Genomic DNA, 20380 nt, shown 5'->3' on the forward strand with positions numbered 1-20380 from the left:
CACACACACACACAAACACACAAACACACACAGAAGCTGTCCTAAAGGACAAAGCTAGGAAATCCACAGGCACACACGCTTATGTCTAAAACTGATATAAAAAGCCATGAATGTATACTGATAACTCTAATTCTAGTCCAATTCAACTAGTCCAATTCTAGCTCTCACCCTTCAACATTCATTAACTCCTTTCTCCTACAGTAGACACTTTACTACCATTATCCTCAAAATGTACTTATATATTATATCCCAAACTACAGAGAAAATGGTTTCAGACTGGCTCATTCATATGACTGCAAAACCCAACTAAAATTCAGATTTCTTTACCACTATTTCTGTCACTAAACTAAAAGTAGTTTTATTTAAAGGTTTTCCCCCAGTCTCATTGTATGTCTTTGCCTTCTTTGTCAAATATTGACAGAAAGACATGGGTTTATTTCTGGGCTCCTTATTCTCTTTCAGTGATCTCTATGTCTGTTTTTATACTAGTACCATGCCATCTTGATTACTATGGCCTGGTAGTATAGTTTGATATCAGGTAGCACAATACCTCCAACTTTGTTCTTCTTTCTCAAGACTGCTGAGACTATGCAAGCTCTTTTGTAGTTCCATATAAATTTTCGGAATATTTGGGTTCTAGTTCTGTGAAATATACCATTGGTATTTTGATAAGGAATTGCATTTAATCTATAGACTGCTTTGGATAGTATAGACATTTTAATTATGTTAATTTTTCCTATTTAATGAGCACAGTATATGCTTATTTGTATCTTCCTCAATTTCTTTCTTCAGTGTCTTATAATTTTCCTAGTACAGGCCTTTTACCTCCTTGGTTAAACTTATTCCTATGCACTTTAATTTTTTTTTTTATGCAGTTGTAAATGAGATTGTTTTTTAGTTTCTCTTTCTGATAGACCACTGGTATATAAAAATGCCACCGATTTCTGAATATTAATTTTGTATCCTCTGCAAAGTATTTTAAAAAGCAGATAATCCCAATGCTATTTAAACTGTTCCAGAGCATAGAAAAAAGAAAACTTACAAATTCTCTTTATGATACTTTATAAACTAAACTGTGCCCCCCCTCCCCACAACACAATTTATAGGTTGAAGCTGAACCCTCAATGTGACTATATTTGGAAATAAGGCCTTCAAGGAGATAAGGTTAAATCGGATGATATGAGGTAGACTTATTCTGATAGTACTGGTGTCCTTACAAGAAAAGAAAGAGACACCAGAGATCACTCTTTCCATGTGCACATAGAAGAAAGACCACATCAGGACACAGCAAAAGACCACCACCTGCAAACCAGGACAAGAGGCCACACCAGAAACCAACTCTGCTGGCACCTTGATCTTGGACTTCTGGCCTCAGAATTGTGAGAAAATAAATTTCTGTGGTTTAAGCCACCAGTCTGTGGAATCTGTTATGGCAGCCCTAGCAGTCTAATACATGAAACAAGTACAACATTGACACCAAAACCCAATTTTAAAACACCTAAAAAAAAGATCAATATCACATTATGTTGATGCAAAAATCCAAAATAACAAAACATAACAAGATAGAATTATAAATACATCTAAAGAGAAAAATCACATGATCACCATAAATGCTGAAAGCGCATTTAACGATATTTAATACCCATCCCTGATTTTTAAAAAGCAAGCAAACAACAACAAAAATTAATATATGCCCTAGCTGGCCAGTTTGGATGAGTGGATAGAGCCTTGGCCTGCAGACTGAAGGGTCCCAGATTCGATTCCGGTCAAGGGCACATGCCTGGGTTGTGGGCTCGGTCCCCAGTAGGGGGCGTGCAGGAGGCAGCCAATCAATGATTCTCATCATTGATGTTTCTATCTCTTTTTGCCTCTCCCTTCCTCTCTGAAATCAATAAAAAAATATATTTTTAAAAAATAAACAAAATTAAATTAAAATAGGAACCAACGGTAGCTTTCTGAACATGAGAAAAGATATAATAAAAAAAACACTGCCCTGGCTGGGTCGCTCAGTTGGTTGGAGCATCGTCCCGTACACCAAAAGGTTGCGGGTTCAATTCCCATTCAGGGCACATATCTACACTGCAGGTTCCATCCCTGGTCGGGGTGCACACAAGAGGCAACCAATCGATGTTTCTCTCTCTCCCTTTCTCTCTCTCTAAAATCAATAAACATATCCTTGGGTGAGGATTAAAAAACAATAAAAAATAAATTTAAAAAACACTAATGGCAGTCTATCTACAGTTAGTGACAAGATGACCATTATCACAGTCATTACTTATTATTGCATTTGGTAAAATATGGAGGTGAGACAGGCTAAGCCTCTCCTAGATAAGACTGGCATTTCCTTTAGTTACTCCTCAAACCCTGCAATCATCAGCACTAGATAAAACAGACACCAGCAGCCACAGGGACCTGCTTTATCAGCAAAGACCCTCCCAATCCTAACACATCTCAGTTTAGCCTCAGAACCACCACTGCATGACCTTACCCTCAATCTAATAGCAAAAAACCCAGCCCTGGGTGGAGACTTAGGATGCTAATAAAACACGTATCACATGTTAGAGCATGTAGCTCCACTGCACCTGCATGAGCCAGCGCCAGCCCACTAAAAGAAGGATCCAGAGGATGAACCAAAAGAACAAAGAAACCCGGCACTACGGAAGCCAGATTCCAGCAGCAGATGGGGGAGCCTTGCTCTCTCCTGGTGGGTGATCCCTGGATGGATCTAACTTTTTCCTTGTCCCAAATAAATCTTATACTCTGTGAATCAGTTTTGCCTACTCTCTTGATTTCTGTCCTGAGAGGGGTAAGAACCCTCTCCATCAGTGACAGAGGTACAGTCAGTGCAATTAGACAAGGGAAAGAAATGACAAAATAATTAAAAAGGAAAAGATAAAACTCTTTATATGCAGGCATTATACAAGTACACTTGAAAAACCCAAAAGAATTAACAGTAAAAAACTATCACAGCCCTAGTCAGTTTGGCTCAGTGGGTAGAGCATCAGCCTGCGGACCAAAGAGTCCCAGGTTCGATTCCAGTCACAGGCACATACCTTGGTTGCAGGCTCCTCCCGACCCGGGCCCTGGTCTGCATTTGTGCTGGAGGCAACCAATCGATTTGTTTCTCTCACATCCATGTTTCTCTCTGTCTCTCCCTCTCTCCCTAAAAATCAATGGAAAAATATCCTCAGGTGAGGATTAACCAGAGAGAGAGAGAGAGAGAAACAAAAAACTTATCAGAAATCATCAGAGAATTTAATAGGTAACAGGATATGCCCTGGCCAGTGTGGCTCAGTTGGTTGGGCATCAGCCCATGCGCTGAAAGATTACCGGTTCAATTCCCAGTCAGAGCACATGCCTGGATTGCCCTAGTAGGGGGCATGCAGGAGGCAGCCAATCAGATGTTTTGCTCTCACATCAATGTTTCTCCCTTCCTCTCTCTAAAAATCTTAAAAAAAGAGAGAGAAAGAAAGAAAAGGTAATAGGATATAAAAATGATAAACGGAATCAACAGCTTTATTTATGCCTCAAAAAACAGAAGCTAGAAAAGACCTAATGTATGATGATTGTAGCGGGTGGGGTGAAGGAGAGTATTGGGGGAATAAATGATGATGGGAGAAAATAAAATAAATAAAAAAACTAAAGGCAGGGGATATTCCCTGACTGCAGAAAAAAAAAAAAAGACCCACTTATAATAAAAAGATAAGATACTTAGGAATCAATTTAATAAGATATCTGAAAAGCCTACAGAAGAAAATCTTCAAAACAATTCTCAAGGGGGAAAAAAGAACAGTTTTAACAAAAAAAATACAAGCTATATTTTTAAGATTGTTTCAAATTTATAAGGATGTCAATTCTCCCGGGTTAGTTCATAAATTTAACAGGATCCCAATAAAAATAAAACATGATTCCCTATTTCCACACACTTCTACCCTAAAACAAGACAAACTGACTCTAAAGTTTCTATGGAAAAATAAACAAGCAAGATTAGGCAAGAAAACTGTGAAAGAAGGATAATCAAGATGAACTATTCCTACCAGATTGAAAGCATACTATAAACTCTCAATAATAAAAAAAAAAAAAAACACAGTCTTAGCCAAGTGTTGGCGAGAACATGAAGGAATTGGAACTTTCATAGACTGCTGGTGGGAGTGCAAAATGGTACAATCCCTTTTTTGAAAAACCCTTTGACAGTATCTACTAAAGCTAAATGTATGCATGACGTGCTACTTTCATTCCTAGGTATGGGTCCAACAGAAATGTATAATTGATTCACCAAAACCACAAAATAGTATGTTCGTATCAGAACTATTTGCAATAGTCCCAAACTATGAATTACCCAAACGTCCATCCACAGTAGATAAACTGGTCTGTTCATACAAAAGCCTAAAGAGACCAATGAGAACATATGCAACAACATGGACAAATCTTCTAAACACTGAGTGAAAGAAGCACAACACAAAACACCACAAACTATATGACTCCATTAATATAATACACAAAACCCAGAAAAATTACCTTGTGCTGTTAGTGGTAATTTCTCTCAGGGGTTTGGGGGGAAACAGTGACTAGAAGCAAGCACGAGAGAGGCTTCTCTGTTTCTCCATCATTTGATTTGATCTATTCTATGCAATATTTTTTGTTACTTAGGAAGGTTTTTATTTTTTTCCTATGGTTACCTCTATAACTATACCAATTAAATGCCCTTAGTCCCCTGGGTTTAGCAATTAGAGAAGTCATTAGGAGGTCTGTCATTCAACAGAGGGAGAAAACCAGAAGCCAGAGCTCAGTGAGGAGAAAAGAGAAAGACAAGAGTAGTTTAGATCAGCGGTCGCCAACCGGTGGTCTGTGGACCAATGGTGACCCGTGAGGTCTGAAAGGTTGGCGACCGCTGGTTTAGATGAAAAGGGAGAAAAGAATTTCAACAGCAGTTAAACAGAGATATAGGTTAAGAGGTTCTTTTGCCGAGACCGGTTTGGCTCAGTGGATGGAGCGTCGGCCTGCGGACTGAGGGGTCCCGGGTTCGATTCCGGTCAAGGGCATGTACCTTGGTTGCGGGCACATCCTCAGTGGGAGGTGTGCAGGAGGCAGCTGATCGATGTTTCTCTCTCATCGATGTTTCTGGCTCTCTATCCCTCTCCCTTCCTCTCTGTGAAATATCAATAAAATATATATTTAAAAAAAAAAAAAAAGACTTTAAAAAAAAAAAAAGAGGTTCTTTTGTTTTCTTTAAGTAGATGGGAAAGCTATACATGTTCATACACATTTATTGCTAAGAGAAAAGTTACAAGAGGGAGAAAAAGTTAAAGGTTTTTTTGTTTGTTTGTTTGTTTGTCTGTTAAATATATTTTTATTGATTTCAGAGAGGAAGGGAGAGGGAGAGAGAGATAGAAACCTCAATGATGAGAATCATTGATCAGCTGCCTCCTGCACACCCCCCTCCAGGGATCGAGCCTGCAACCCAGGCATATGCCCTTGACCAGAATCGAACCTGGGACCCTTCAGTCCTCAGGCCAACACTCTCTCCACTGAGCCAAACTGGCTAGGGCAAAAGTTAGAGGTTTAAAAAACAAAAAAAGTCAAGAAAGTAAGACTTTGGCTGGAGAAGGATGGAGTCAGGAGCCTGGTAGAGACATCTCACTTAGGAACCCAAATGGAGACACCTTATTCATGAGGCTGAAGAAATGGTCACTTGTGGGGAGTGAGAAACGTGATGCTCTCAATTTTCTCCATAAAGGAAATGCCCATATCATCTGATCAGAGTGGGAAGTGGAGAAAGAAGTTAGGGGTTGGATCAGGCCTTAGGAAAAGTGAAGAACAGATGCTGAGGGGAGGCCCACAGCGCATACTCCGACCAGAGAGGCACACTGAGGACCCAGCTCGGGCTGGAGCAGGGCTCTGGGGCTTTCCTCCGGCACCCTCCAGCCCCGCAGGCAGTACGTGGAAAGATGATTGAAGCCTTGAACCAGGGACAGGGCTCTACAGGGCAAAAGGAGAATTGGGGGGTTCATGACTGAGACCCTATTTTACCTTCTTCACAGTATTTTTTGGACCTAAAACGATCCACGCCATGTACGCTTTTGTTTTCTCTCTCACTTACTAGTAAAAGTGAGGTCCTTGAAGCAGAAATTTTGTCCATCATAGTGTCAGATAGAGCCAGCACCAGGAACAGTACCTGGCCATTAGTATCTGGTAGAGTGGCAGAGTCCAAGCTGGGACAAGAAAGCAGAAGCCAGGAGGGGTTGAGGACTCCAGAGGATAAGAAGATTGAGGGCTGGAGAGTCAAGGAGCAGAGGTAGTGGGAGAGAGACAGGCACAATTGTGAGGATGTAGACAGTACTGAAGGCTGAGGTCAGAGATGGGCAGGCTGATAGAAAGGTCTTGTCTTCACAGCTCTAATGGTGCTCAATAGGCTATAATCTAGCAATGAGGAGAGACAGAGTCTGCCATGGTTACTGACTCACGCTGGCTCCCCAGAGTACAGGAGGAGAAGTAATAGGTCACTGGGGGAGCCAGGGCTCTGGGAGAGGCTGTGCCTTTAGTGATCTGCTTCTGTTAAGCAAGGACTGCTGAGAACACAGTGTGCATATGAGAGTCTGAAGGAGACAGTGGCCATCAACAGATGCCCCCCGTTTGCCCTGATACTGTCCTTTCTTCATAATAATCCAGGGATCTGCTATACCAACAAAAAAGTACAAATGACTCCTTATCTCCCCAGAGTGACTGACCTATGTACCTATCTACACTGACACACGCGCGCGCACATCTTGACATTGTCAGAGGATACCCTATGTACTTACCTTTCTCTAGAAAGACAAAATGCCCTCTAACTATAAGGCTCCAAACAAAGGCACCTAACAGTCACCTGGCCTCAACTCCAGACTCTAGGCCATGGCCCCTTCTCTATGCACCTGAGAGTGCCATCAAAAACTCCTAAGCTCTGTTGGACCAACTGCTCCTTCTCCCTCCACCCCTCAAGTCCATCCAAGCCAGTAGAGTGCCTACAGCCACTAACTTTTCCCAAAACACTCTACTCAGTGGTCCCTGGTCTTGGTCCACCCCATGCTCTGCCTGTATTGCCAGATGTTAAGACCTGTGGGTCCAGCACTTCCTCACTAGGTCAAAGCACAATGACCATGGACATGGCTGAGCTAGCACAGGCAAGACAGGCAGATGCGGCACTTACAGAGTGTATGATGTCCACCATGTTGTAGGCTTTGGTAGATTCCAAAGGGACAATTGTGTCGAGCTCAGGAACCAGACGGTCACTTTGGATAGAAAAAGAAGATGATATAATCAACACCAGAAGAACCAGTTGCCTTCTATAAGTGGGGGATGGGAGAAGAAATAAGGGCTGGGCTGATTCGTCCTTACTGGACTTTCAAAACAGTCCCCAAAGATGTATTCCTTTGTTACCACCATATTAAACTGGACCTAAGCTTGATATTAATCCAAAAGATCTGTTTTCATTTAGAAGAAAAAATGGACTTACTCCCCTGAAGGTGATTCCTTCATTTATCCTCTCTGAATAATTCCTGCATCTTAGGTACTGTGTAGGGCACTAAAGGACACTGTAAGCAAACACAGGACCCAGTTTAACTTTCTTTTTTTTTTTTTAATATATTTTATTGATTTTTTACAGAGAGGAAGGGAGAGAGATAGAGAGAAACATCGATGAGAGAGAAACATCGATCAGCTGCCTCCTGCACACTCCCCACTGGGGATGTGCCCGCAACCAAGGTACATGCCCTTGACTAGAATCGAACCTGGGACCCTTCAGTCCACAGGCGGATGCTCTATCCACTGAGCCAAACCGGTTAGGGCCCAGTTTAACTTTCTGAGACATTATAAAGAAAAGAACAAGGACTTGTAAATGCAAACTCAAAGTTCTGCTGAAATTACTTGGGTTCCCTGCTGGAAGGCAAATCTGCTGGAGCTCCTCTAAAAAGCAAAGCAGCTGGCCCCCTGGTGTGACAAGGACTAACCAGTCACACAGGCTCCTGGCTCTCTGCTTCCTCCTGCCCCTATGTGACTGAGCAGGAGCCCAGCAAGGGCCCACTCCCAGGCCACAGAAGGACTCAGCAACATGCCCCTCTCCAACAAGCCCTCATCCCTTCCTATCCCATGTGGGCCGGCTGAGGTTGTTCTCATCCCTTCCTGTCCCATGTGGGCCGGCTGAGGTTGTTCTGACCCTGAGATATACATGTGGGATGAGATTTGCCTTGATCAAACCACATGCCCAATCAAGCCCAACTTCCCAGAGAGCTCTGCACTGTGGTATTGGGTATAGCCCCACCAGATAATAAAATACTGCTGTTTACACATATGCATATAGCTTCCTTAAGATCCTATGAAGAGGGGGTATGGTTGGGCCAAAACAGGCTATTTAGACATTTCTGAGCCCCTGGGCCATAACACCTTCAAATGATGTCCTAAACCTCTGATTTACTCTATGGACCCCACCCCCCACCCCCTGCCACACACAAACACATCAGGCAGTAGGCCCAACAGCAAGAAGGAAAGAAGGTCTTCTCTAGATGGCCAGCCACACACCCTTCCCCAGGACTGCCCCAGCCTCTGGCCACAAGCAGGTGTGCATAACAACATTTCCTAAAAGGCATGCTGTTTGTACCACTTCACAGTTATTTCATATCAAGACACACACCCACGATGGAGGAAGCCAAGCTTTCCGCACATCCTGGCAGGCCCAGGTCTCTAAAAAAAAAAAAAAAAAAAAAAAAGACACACACCCAAAAACTTCCATCTCTAATTCTGAACAAAACAAGACTCTAAGAAATGAAATTTTTTGGCCACTCTTTATTCCCAAACTCCCTATCAGATATTACACAGAGGAAAAAAGTTAAAAAAAGTAAAACCTTTCTTTGCTCCTGTACACAGACGTCTCACCATTGCCCACACCTGGGAAACACACCACTGCACCCCACAATCTAACCCAGGCTACCCAATGGGAGAGATGCTGAAGGTCCAGTCAGGGCAGAGTGGCCAGACACAAGCAAGCCAATCTGCAAAATGAGAGAAGGTGCTCCAGCCTGCGACTCACCTGGGATCATGGCACTCTCGGATGGGAGCTGGGTCCTGGCTGCTGAGGGGCAGGTAGTTGAAGAACTCCCGGAGATTACACAAGGCGTCCACATCATTTTCAAAAGCTCTGTGAGCAACACCTGAGAAAACAGGAAGAATATAATGGGCCAGGCAGCCTGTCAGCCCAAAAATGCTGCTTCATGCCTATCTGCCCCTTCTAGGGCATGTCTGAAGCAGACTGCTGATCACTCTGCCCTCCTCACCCTCCACTAAGGATGGACTACCACATACCTTCAGGCTGACCTTAAGTACAGGCAGCCTGTTCCCTCTGCTCTGTACCTGTGCAAAGATCACCCCTTTCTTATTTCACATCTTTGTTCTAATGTCACCTACTCAGACAGGCTTTCCCTGACACCTCCCTAGAACACACCCTTCCCTCAACACCCTTCACTTTCCATCCCTGTACTATGTGGGAGAACTCTTCACACTTTTCCCTGCCACACCTGTCCATTTCTTTCCCTGTTTACTGCCTGGCATCTCTCCTAGAATATCAGCTCCAACTGGGTAGAGACAAGGCCTGTCTTACCCCTTTAGTCCTGCATCTAGAATAATGCTTAATTATATGTCAATTATCTCTCAACAAAGCTTGAAAATAAAAAAAAGTGAAAGAATAATGTCTGGCACATAATGTCATGGTTCTCAGCAACAGTGGAAGGAACGGAAGGAAGAAGAAAAGGAGGGAACCAGCTGGCCCTAGTGAGGATTCAAGCCATCATTCCTCAGGAACACGCAGAAAATTCTAGAACAGCCAAAAGAGGCCAAAGACATGCAAGAGAAAGTATGGCCAGAAGCTCTCTCAGATTCACCGCACCGGACTCCCTGCTTCCACTGTTGCCCTATAGTCTCTTCTCTATACAACAACCAAAGTTAGCTTTTTAAGTCAGATCATGTCATGTCTCTACTCCAAGCCTCTCCCTACTCCCCCGTGCCATTCACTATGTATGCCAGCCACTCTCCTTCCACAGGGCCTCTGCATAGGCTCTTCCCTCTGCCTGCAATTCTTCTCCGCTAGACAGCCATGCAGGTAACTCCTTCAACTATTATCCTCACAATGCGGCTGGACCTTACCACCCTATTTAAAACTGCAACAATCCCAACCCCCTTTACTCTGCTCTACTTTTTCCACAGCACATATTACTTATTTATTAAGCTTATTGTTTATAGTCTATCTTCTCTGCTAGAATATAAGACACATATAGGCAGAGTTCTTTTTGTTTCTTTCACAAATGTATTCCTGGGACATAGAACAATGCTTGAAATAGTCATTAAATGAATACAGTGTGGGGCAAAAGTAGGTTTACAGTTGTGCCCATGGAAAATAATACAATTAATAATAATTAATAAATAATTGCATGAGGATAAATTGTTTTGTGTACTCACAACTTAAACCTACTTTTGCCCTATTTGTTGATGAATAAAAAGTATGTTCCACGGACAGAATTCTTTCATTCAAGATTTATAAATTTGCACAGGCACTTTGGGGGACAGCATGGCAGTTCCTCAAAAAGTTAAACAGAGTTACCACTTGACCCAGCAATTCCACTCCTAGGTACATAACCAAGAGAAACAAAAACTTGTACATGGATGTTTATAGCAGCATATTCATAACAGCCAAAAAGTGAAAACAATTCATGACAGCCAAAAAGTTTAACTGATTAATGGATAAACAAAATGCGGTACAGCCATATATTGAAATATTATCTAGCCCTAGCCCAGTGGTCGGCAAACTGCGGCTCGCCGCTCTGTTGACTAATGAGTTTGCCGACCACTGACCTAGACTCTCGATTCCAATAATTACAGGCTGTTGTTGTTCCTTGTGATTAAGCCCCTAGCCCAGTGGTCGTCAAACTCATTAGTCAACAGAGTGGCAAACTGCAGCTCGCAAACCGCATGTGGCTCGCGAGCCGCAGTTTGTCGACCACTGCCCTAGCCAGTTTGGCTCAGTGGATAGAGCATCAGCCTATGGACTGAAGGGTCCCTAGTTCAATTCCGGTTAAAGGCACATGCCTGGGTTGCGGACTGAATCCCCAGTGTGTGACATGCAGGAGGCAGCTGATCAATGAGTTTCTCGCATCATTGCTGTTTCTCTCTCTCCCTCTCCCTTTCTCTCTGAAATCAATAAAAATATATTTTTTAAAAAGAAATATTATCTAGTAAAACAGGAATGAAGTACTGATTCATGCTACAATATGGTAAGTAAATACTATTATGCTCAGTAAAACAAATCTGTTTGAAAACACTACATATTGTATGATTTCATTTATGTCCATCCCATATATATTAAAATAGAGAAATCCATGGGAAGAGAAAGTAAGATTAATGATTGCTTAGAACCAGAGTATTTTGAAGAAAATGGAGAGCAAATGCTAACAGGTAGGGGATTTCTTTCTAGGATGATGAAAATATTCTAAAATGGACTGGTGATACTTGAACAACTTGTGAATATATTAAAACCATTGACTTGCATACCTGAAATGTGTATTTCACATGTATGGTATGTGAATTATCTATCTACACTAATAAAAGAGAAAGATGCAAATTGAGCATACCTTCACAACGCCCACCAGCCAATCAGGAGTGAGTATGCAAATTAACCCAACAGAGATGGCGGGTTGATTTGCATACACAGGCACTGAGTGGTCGGGGGCGGGACACCTGTATTGATGCCATGGCGACGATGCAGGCGTTCCACAACGCCCCAGCCGCTCCAGGCCTCTGGGCAGCGTGGGAAGGCAGAAAGGCAGCTCCAGGCTGGAGCAAAGGCAGAAAGGCGGCTCCGGGCCGGAGAAAAGGTGGAAAGGCAGCTCTGGCCGGAGCGAAGGCGGTGCCAGCAGCTAGGGAAAGGAAGGCCCATTCTTGCATGAATCTTCGTGCATCGGGCCTCTAGTATATATATAAAATCCTAATATGCAAATAGACCAAACGGCGGAACAACCAAACAACCAGTCGCTATGATGTGCACTGACCACCAGGGGGCGTGCGCAGAACATGGCGGGCACCAGCAGCAGGCGGCAGAGCTTGGAACATGGTGGGCAGGCTGTGGCAGGATGGTGGAGCACGTGAGCAGGGGCACCAAACCAAGGCAGGGTGTCATCGGGGCAAGCCTGTGGTAGTTACTGAAAATTCTTTGCTCCCATGCACCACGGTCCCACCTGACGCTTGCACCTGCTGCCAGTGCCAGAGCCACCACTCGCACCTGCTGCCAGCTCCTGGCAATGGCTCCAATCACTCGGCACCATCAGCATTTGAGAGTGGCAACTGCTGGCCCCGATCGCCCCTCAGAGCTTCTCCACCTCCCCCTGCTCCTGAGGGGCGATCAGGGCCGGCAGCTGCCTCTCGCACCCACTGCTGGTGACAGCCCCGCTCACACCTGCTGCCAATGCCGGCCCTGCTCGCATCCATAGCTGGCGCTGGAGCCGCCGCTCACACCAGCTGCAGGCACCCGGCGCCAGTCCTGATCGCTCAGCACTGTCAGTAGGTGCGAGCAGCAGCTGCCGGCCCCGATCGCCCCTCAGGGCTTCTCCACCTCCCCCTGCTCCTCTGAGGGGTGATCGGGGTGGAAGCTGCCACTCGCAACTGCTGACAGCGCCAGCCCTGCTCGCACCCGCTGCTGGTGCCGGCCCCAATCGCTCCGCACCGTCAGCAGGTGCAAGCGGGGCCGGCACCGTCAGCACTTGGGAACGGCGGCGGGAGCTGCCAGCAGAGAAGGGACCAGGGGCTCCAGTGGGAGGGGCCGAGCGGGGGCGCAGAGAATGTGCCAAGACCCGCCCCTGTGCCCACCTCAGCCTCACGGCCCACAGTCCTTCCATGGTGCAAGAATTCATGCACTGGGCCCCTAGTATCTCAATAAAGCTGTTATCAGAAGTGTGTGTCCACTACAAACATGTAATATTTATTGAAATAAAAAATAGATATTTCATCAAATCTAAGATGTAATCAAGACTCAACAGCCGAAACCAGTTTGGCTCAGTGGATAGAGCGTCGGCCTGCGGACTGAAGGGTCCCGGGTTCGATTCCGGTCAAGGGCATGTACCTTGGTTGCGGGCACATCCCCAGTGGGAGGTGTGCAGGAGGCAGCTGATCGATGTTTCTCTCTCATCGATGTTTCTAGCTCTCTATCCCTCTCCCTTCCTCTCTGTAAAATATCAATAAAATATATTAAAAAAAAAAAAAAAGACTCAACATTATTTTATATCCCAGTAAGAAATAAAAACTGCTGCCCTAGCTGGCTTGGCTCAGTGGATAGAGCGTCAGCCTGCGGACTGAAGGGTCCCAGGTTCGATTCCAGCCAAGGATACATGCCTGGGTTGTGGGCTTGATCCCCAGTAGGGGGTGTGCAGGAGGCAGCCAATCAATGATTCTCTCTCATCATTGATGTTTCTATCTCTTTCTCCTTCTCCCTTCCTCTCTGAAGTCAATAAAGAAATATATTAAAAAAATAAAAATAAAAACTGCTGGCAAGTAAGCCCTGAGACAGGAGAGTGATGACAAGCTGTGGTGGATTCTAGGTGTGTATTGGAGCTGATGGGCAAGGAAAAAAATGAATCAAGGTTGATGCCAACCTCATAAGGAGGGGAATCACTTTTGTGGACAGGGGGATTAAGAGCTCTCATGTTATTTTTAAAAATCATATTTCACCAAATCTAAGACTTCACAAGACTTCTGGTCAAGATGGTAGTGTAGGTAAATACAGTACTTGCATCCTCCCATAACGACATCAAAATTACAACTAGACCACAGAAAAACCATCATGCAGAACCACCTGAAGTTTAACTGAACAAAAGTCCTACAACTAAGGATATAAAGAAGCCACAGCAAGACTGGTAGGAGTGGAGATGCAAACCAGCTGGTCCCACACTCAGGTGTGGCAGATAAAAATCCAGAGTGACAGCCCTGCAGGTTTGGTTCAGCGGTTAAAGTGTCAGCCTGCGGACTAAAGGGTCCCAGGTTCAATTCTGGTCAAGCACATGTATCTTGGTGGCAGGTTCATTCCTGGCCCTGGTCAGGTGCATGTGGGAGGCAACCAATCGGTGTCTCTCTCACATCGATGTTTCTCTCACTCTGTCTCTCCCTTCCCTTGCACTCCCTCTAAAAATCAATGGAATCCTAGCTGGTTGGCTCAGTGGATAGAGTGTTGGCCTGCAGACTGAAAGGTCCCAGGTTCAATTCCGATCAAGGGCACATGCCCAGTTTCAGGCTCAATCCCCAGTAGGGGGTGTGCAGGAGGCAGCCGATCAATGATTCTCTCTCATCATTGATGTTTCTATCCCTCTCCCTTCCTCTCTGAAATCAATAAAAAATATATTAAAAAATAAAAATCAATGGAAAAATACCCTTGAGTGAGGATTACCAAAATAAATAAATAAATAAAATAAAAGGGTAATAAATACATATTTATCAACAAGTGAATCTAAAAAAACAAAATAAACACGCAGAAGAGAAACAGACACAAAGATACAAAGAACATTTTGATGGTTGCCAAATGGGAGCAAGGTTGGCGGATGGATGAAAAAGATGAAGGAATTAAGAAGTACAAATTGGTAGTTACAGAATAGTCACAAGATGTAAAGTACACCATAGGGAATATCTTCTATCTATATATATAAAAGCTTAATATGCCAAGTGTCTCCTTGGGAGTTCCGACCGGGAGACCAGGAGTTTGATCGCTCACTATGACGTGTGCTGACCACCAGGGAGCGGCGCAGAACAAAAGAAGGCCCTGGCCGGCAGTCGGAAGGCCCCGATCGGCCCTGATCGCCAGCCAGGCCTAGGGACCCTACCCGTGCATGAATTTCGTGCACTGAGCCTCTAGTAGTCAATAATATTCTAACAACTATGTATGGTGTCATATGGGTACTAGATTTATCGGGATGATCACTTAGTAAGTTATGTAGTGTCTTGATCTCTGGGCTGTACACCAGAAACTAATATAATATTGTATGTCAACAGTAACTGAAAAATGAAAAATTATTTAAAATAAAAAATCTAACACTACTGAAATTAAGACATGCCTATATAATATGTACACTAAGAAAGCAAGAAAGAAAAAATTTAAACAACAACAAAAAAAACCAACAGTTAAATCATGATGCACTGAGTTAACTACAAGACAATGCAGTGCAAAAATCAGTCATACCAGCCTCACATTGCTTTGAAATCTTTCAGAGGCAATTACTCCTGTCTTTAGTTACTGTGTGGTAGGCAATCCTTATACAACTTGGTGTATTTTTCCAAGAAAATGTGGAATTCCAACCATTACTCTAACAACAAATGTCTTCACTAATATCAGATTCATGTCCTGCTCCCAATTCCATGCCTCTCAGTATAAACCAGCAGTCGTCAACCTTTTGGACTTCACGGACCACCAGTGGTCTATGGACCACCAGTTGGTGACAGCTGGTATAAACAATAACTTTTTGTTTCAATGCCAAAGCACCAAATAATCTTTATATATTTTGAACTCGGCATATGTGGCAAATAACCTCAAAGAGGTAGCTATGACCAAGTTCATGAATATGTGGGCCATGATCATCACATTACAACTGTACCTGGCCAACAGTGATCGGTAAAATGCCATCTATGCTAAGACATACCCCAACTTTGGAGTAAAAAGAAGTCACAGTAAAATATGACATTTTTTTAAAGATTCAACTGTGTATATGTAAGTCATACCTCTCATAACCACCATTCCAGTTAGCTTTAAATTTTTAAATATCAAAGCATTTGTACTACTTTAACAAATTTGATACTAAATTCACCTTTATCACTATATCTGTAGCCAATATACCATACTACAGTCTTCTCAAATAAATTCTGCCAATTAAGTGACATTTGTAAAAGACGGTCACCATTCTCTTTGGCAATGACCTTAAAAACAGTAAGGTGAGCCTCGAGGCCTCTAACCTGACATGGTGGTGTGTGTCTTGGCACCACCAAGCTCCTCCTGCGTAACGTCCTCATTGGTAACAGACTTCACAACATCAGGGCCAGTGATAAACAGGTAGGAGGTATCCTGAAATCAGAAAATTCCAGAAGGATCAATTTCAGAGCAGCAGAACTAGATAGAGCCTTAGGGTCACACAGCTGAAAAGACAACAACAAAGACGGCAGTGACACACAGAACCAGGAAGGATGCAGCTCAAAGATACCTATCCAAACTAAAGACCAAGTTTTCCCTGTCTATTTTTAAAATCTTCATTGTGTGGTTCTATCTCAGCAAAATGACGTGGAGTGTGGCTAACATTTCTGGGTCATTCATCTGTAGAACACCCTACCAGGTGGCCCTTACTCATAACTTGTGGTGACTGAAGCTTTTTTCTAAGCACTTCATGAAAATGTGTCATTAAAGCCTAGGTATTATTACATTACCTCCCCATTTACAGATGAAAAAAACTGACGCACTGTGATAGTATGCAGCTTGCCTAAAATGAACCAGCTACTTAAATGAAGCCATTTGGAGACAATGATAATCAATGCTTTGGTGTTCTCAGAAAGGGACAAGCTTTTACTTTTTAGTTTTTCTTTTTTTGTTTTTTGTTAACCCACACCTGAGGATATTTTTCCATTGATTTTTAGAGAGAGTGGAAGGGAGGGGGAGAAACAGAGAGAGAGAAAAAAACATTGATGTGACAGAGACACATCAATTGGTTGCCTCCCACACACACCCGACCAGGGCCGGGGATCGAGCCTAGAACCGAGGTACATGCCCTTGACCAGAATCAAACCTGGGACCCTTATGAGACCCTTAAGTTCACGGGCCGATACCCTATCCACTAAGCCAAACTGGCTAGGGCTAGTTTCTAAATTAAAGGTAATAAAGGCATATTGTAAAAAAAACTTTAAAAAATTAAAGATGCAGTGGAAAGTAAGTCTATAATGGGAGAACATATTTACCAATGCTATTTCAGATAAGGGTTTAATCTCCAAAATTTACAGAGAACTCATACAACTTAGCAAAAGGAAGATAAATGATCCAATCAAAAAATGGGCAAAGGACCTAAATAGATACTTTTCGAAAAAGGACATACAGAAGGCCAAAGACATATAAAAACATGTTCAAAGTCACTAATCATCCGAGAGATGCAAATCAAAACAACAATGAGATACCATCTCACACCTGTCAGAATGTCTGTCAGCAACAAATGACAAGTGCTGGTGAGGATGTGGAGAAAAAGGAATCCTAGTGCACTGCTGGTGGGAATGCGGACTGGTGCAGCCACTGTGGGAGACAGTATGGAGTTTCCTTAAAAAGTTAAAAATGGAACTCCCATTTGACCCAGTAATCCCACTTCTAGGACTATATCCCAAGAAACACCAATCAGAAAGGATATATACACCCCTATGTTCATAGCAGCACAATTTACCATAGCTAAGATTTGGAAACAACTTAAGTACCCATCAGCAGGTGAGTGGATTAAAAAACTGTGGTACATCTACACAGTGGAATACTATGCTATAAAAAAGAAGGAACTTCTACCATTTGCAACAACATGGATGGAACTGGAGAGCATTATGCTAAGAACAATAAGCCAGTCGGAGAAAGATAAATATCACATGATCTCACTGACATGTGGGATATAATGATCAACATAATCTGATGAACAAAAATAGATCCAGAGACAAATGGCAGGGGAGGTGGAGGGGTTAGAGAGCAACCAAAGGACTTGTATGCATGCATATTAGCATAACCAATGAACACAGACGCGGGGGCAGTGGGGGCTTGCCCAGGGTGGGAATGGCTGGGAGGGGGTCAATGGGCGGGGGGGGGGGGGGGGGGGAGGGCGGGGAGGGGAAGGAGACATATGTACAACTTTAGACAATAAAAAACAAACAGCCGAAACCGGTTTGGCTCAGTGGATAGAGCGTCGGCCTGCGGACTGAAGGGTCCCGGGTTCGATTCCGGTCAAGGGCATGTACCTTGGTTGCGGGCACATCCCCAGTGGGGGGTGTGCAGGAGGCAGCTGATCGATGTTTCTCTCATCGATGTTTCTAGCTCTCTATCCCTCTCCCTTCCTCTCTGTAAAATATCAATAAAATATATTAAAAAAAAAAGTCTATATCCCAGCCCTTATTTCCAGGCTTCCAATTTCCCTCCCCAAAAGCACCACAGTTAAGTTTCTCTCTCTTTTCATTGATATCCATGCATATATGAACATTACATAAACATATAATATGTACATCCACCTTTTTATTTTCTTTCCAGCACAGTGTCCTCTAACCACTGTTGCCAGAAGTCAATTCCAGCATGTCAGCAAGGCTGAATCATCTGGGATGGCTAAAGGCATTTCCCCAAACCTGAAAGGGATGATTGCTTGCTGCCAGACAGCTCAGGGCATCTTAATCTACATGTTATTGCCTCCTGTTGGCCAAACACCTGAACAGCCATAGGCTATTCCCCAATCTGACAATGGACTCTGTAGATTAACCCTGGCCTTTGAAGTGTATATCTCCACCTTGCCTTAGGACAATTTGTATTTATAAAAAGCAAGGGGTCCTGAGACAAGGAGAACTTGGTTTCTTCAGCCAAGCTCCTCTGCCCACCCCCCCCCCCCACCCCATATGCCTTTCAAAATTATGTTTCGTCTCTGGACTCTTGATTAATTTACGCACAGCCCCTTCTCCAGATTGCTGAACCCTTCTAGATGCCGAATCAAGACCACGGGCGTTAAATGGTGCCCAACATCCGGCTACTGTTCTGAAACTTCTTGAAAATCACCTCATATCATTATAGGATATGTATCATAATTTATTTAACTGGTACCTACTGATGGTCATTTAGGATGTTTCCAGTATTTTGCTATAACAATAAATTCTGCAATAAATATCTTACTATAGTCATCTCTGTCAGCTCACTATTCATGTTCTTCGCCCATTCTTTCTTTTATTGTTTTTATTTTTTAAATATTTTTTTATTAATTTCAGAGAGGAAAAGAGAGCGTGAAATAGAAACATCAATGATAAGACAGAATCATTGATCCACTGTCTCCTGCATGCCCCCCACCTCCCATGGGGATCAAGCCTGCAACAGAGGCATGTGCCCCTGACCAGAACTGAATTTGGGACACTTCAGTCCACAGTCCAATGCTATATCCACTGAGCCAAACCAGCTATGGCTGCTCATTCTTTTGCACAACAAGGAAATTAGTCCTTAGACTATTGTATTATTGTATCATTATTTTATTGCTCATTGGCTTAAAATCTTACTAGAAAACATGTTCTTCCCTCACTCTATACAAAGATTCATAAGCAAATGTTCATAAAAGTATTATTTCTAACCATCAATAACTGGAAACAACCCAATGTCTATCAACAGGTCAATCACAAAATAATCATCTTAAGTGAAAGAAGGTAGGTCTCAACCCTCAAAAAGAACACATACTCTTTGTATGTATTTTGTACATATGACATTTTGTATGATTGTATTTATATAACATTCTAGAAAATGCAAGTTAATCTATTGTGATAAGAAACAGGTGAATAGTTATCCTAACACAGGAATGGGAGGTAGGAAAAAATTGATTACAACGATACATGAGGAGCCCTAGCCCAGGGGTGGGCAAACTTTTTGACTCGAGGGCCACAATGGGTTCTTAAACTGGACCGGAGGGCCGGAACAAAAGCATGGATGGAGTGTTTGTGTGAACTAATATAAATTCAAAGTAAAGGAGCGGAGGGGAGAGCAAGAGAACCCTCCACTCTTTCGGCTCCGCGGGCCGGATAGAACAGCCAAACGGGCCGGATCCAGCCCGCGGGCCATAGTTTGCCCACAGCTGCCCTAGCCAGTATGGCTTAGTGCAATTTGCCGACCACTGGCTTAGTGGAAAGAGCATCAGCCTGCAGAGTGAAGGATCTTGGGTTCAATTCAATTTCCTCAGTTGCAGGCTCGATCCCTAGTCTCAGTCAGGACACATGTGGGAGGCAACCAATCAATGTGTCTCTCTCACATCAATGTTTCTCTCCCTGTCTCTCTTTCCACTCTCTCTAAAAATCAATGGAAAAACAGACAGAGAGAGGGAGGGTGTCAAGAGCCAAAGAATGCAGCAACCTCAAGGAGTGGGAATAGGCAAAGAACAGATTCTTCCCAGGATCCTCCAGAGGTGCCAGCACTGCCATCACCTTGACTTTAAGTCCCGGAAGACATATTTCCAACTTTTGACCTTCAGAACTATTAACTAAAGAGAAACCAAAGAAATTGTCCTTAGTTGCTTCTGAGGGAAATGGTGGATGAAGTAAAGACAGGTGGAGAAAAAGAGAAAAAAAAAATAATGTAAGGAAAAAA

The 20380-nt window shown here is 43.4% G+C and overlaps 1 protein-coding gene across 3 annotated transcripts in view; it reads right to left on the reverse strand.

The window, feature by feature from the left end:
* Window positions 1–20380, reverse strand: part of PCCB (propionyl-CoA carboxylase subunit beta) — an 88302-nt gene that overhangs the window by 12095 nt on the left and 55827 nt on the right. For all 3 annotated transcript variants that reach the window (XM_080674897.1, XM_080674895.1, XM_080674896.1), the window contains 3 exons: window positions 16006–16114; window positions 9062–9182; window positions 7187–7268 (listed from right to left, as the gene is read on the reverse strand). In XM_080674897.1, the coding sequence (XP_080531023.1) occupies window positions 7187–7268; window positions 9062–9182; window positions 16006–16114 (312 nt within the window). The remainder of the gene's footprint in view (window positions 1–7186; window positions 7269–9061; window positions 9183–16005; window positions 16115–20380) is intronic.

Source organism: Plecotus auritus, assembly GCF_963455305.1.
Source record: "Plecotus auritus genome assembly, chromosome: 6".
Taxonomy (NCBI): Eukaryota; Metazoa; Chordata; class Mammalia; order Chiroptera; family Vespertilionidae; genus Plecotus; species Plecotus auritus.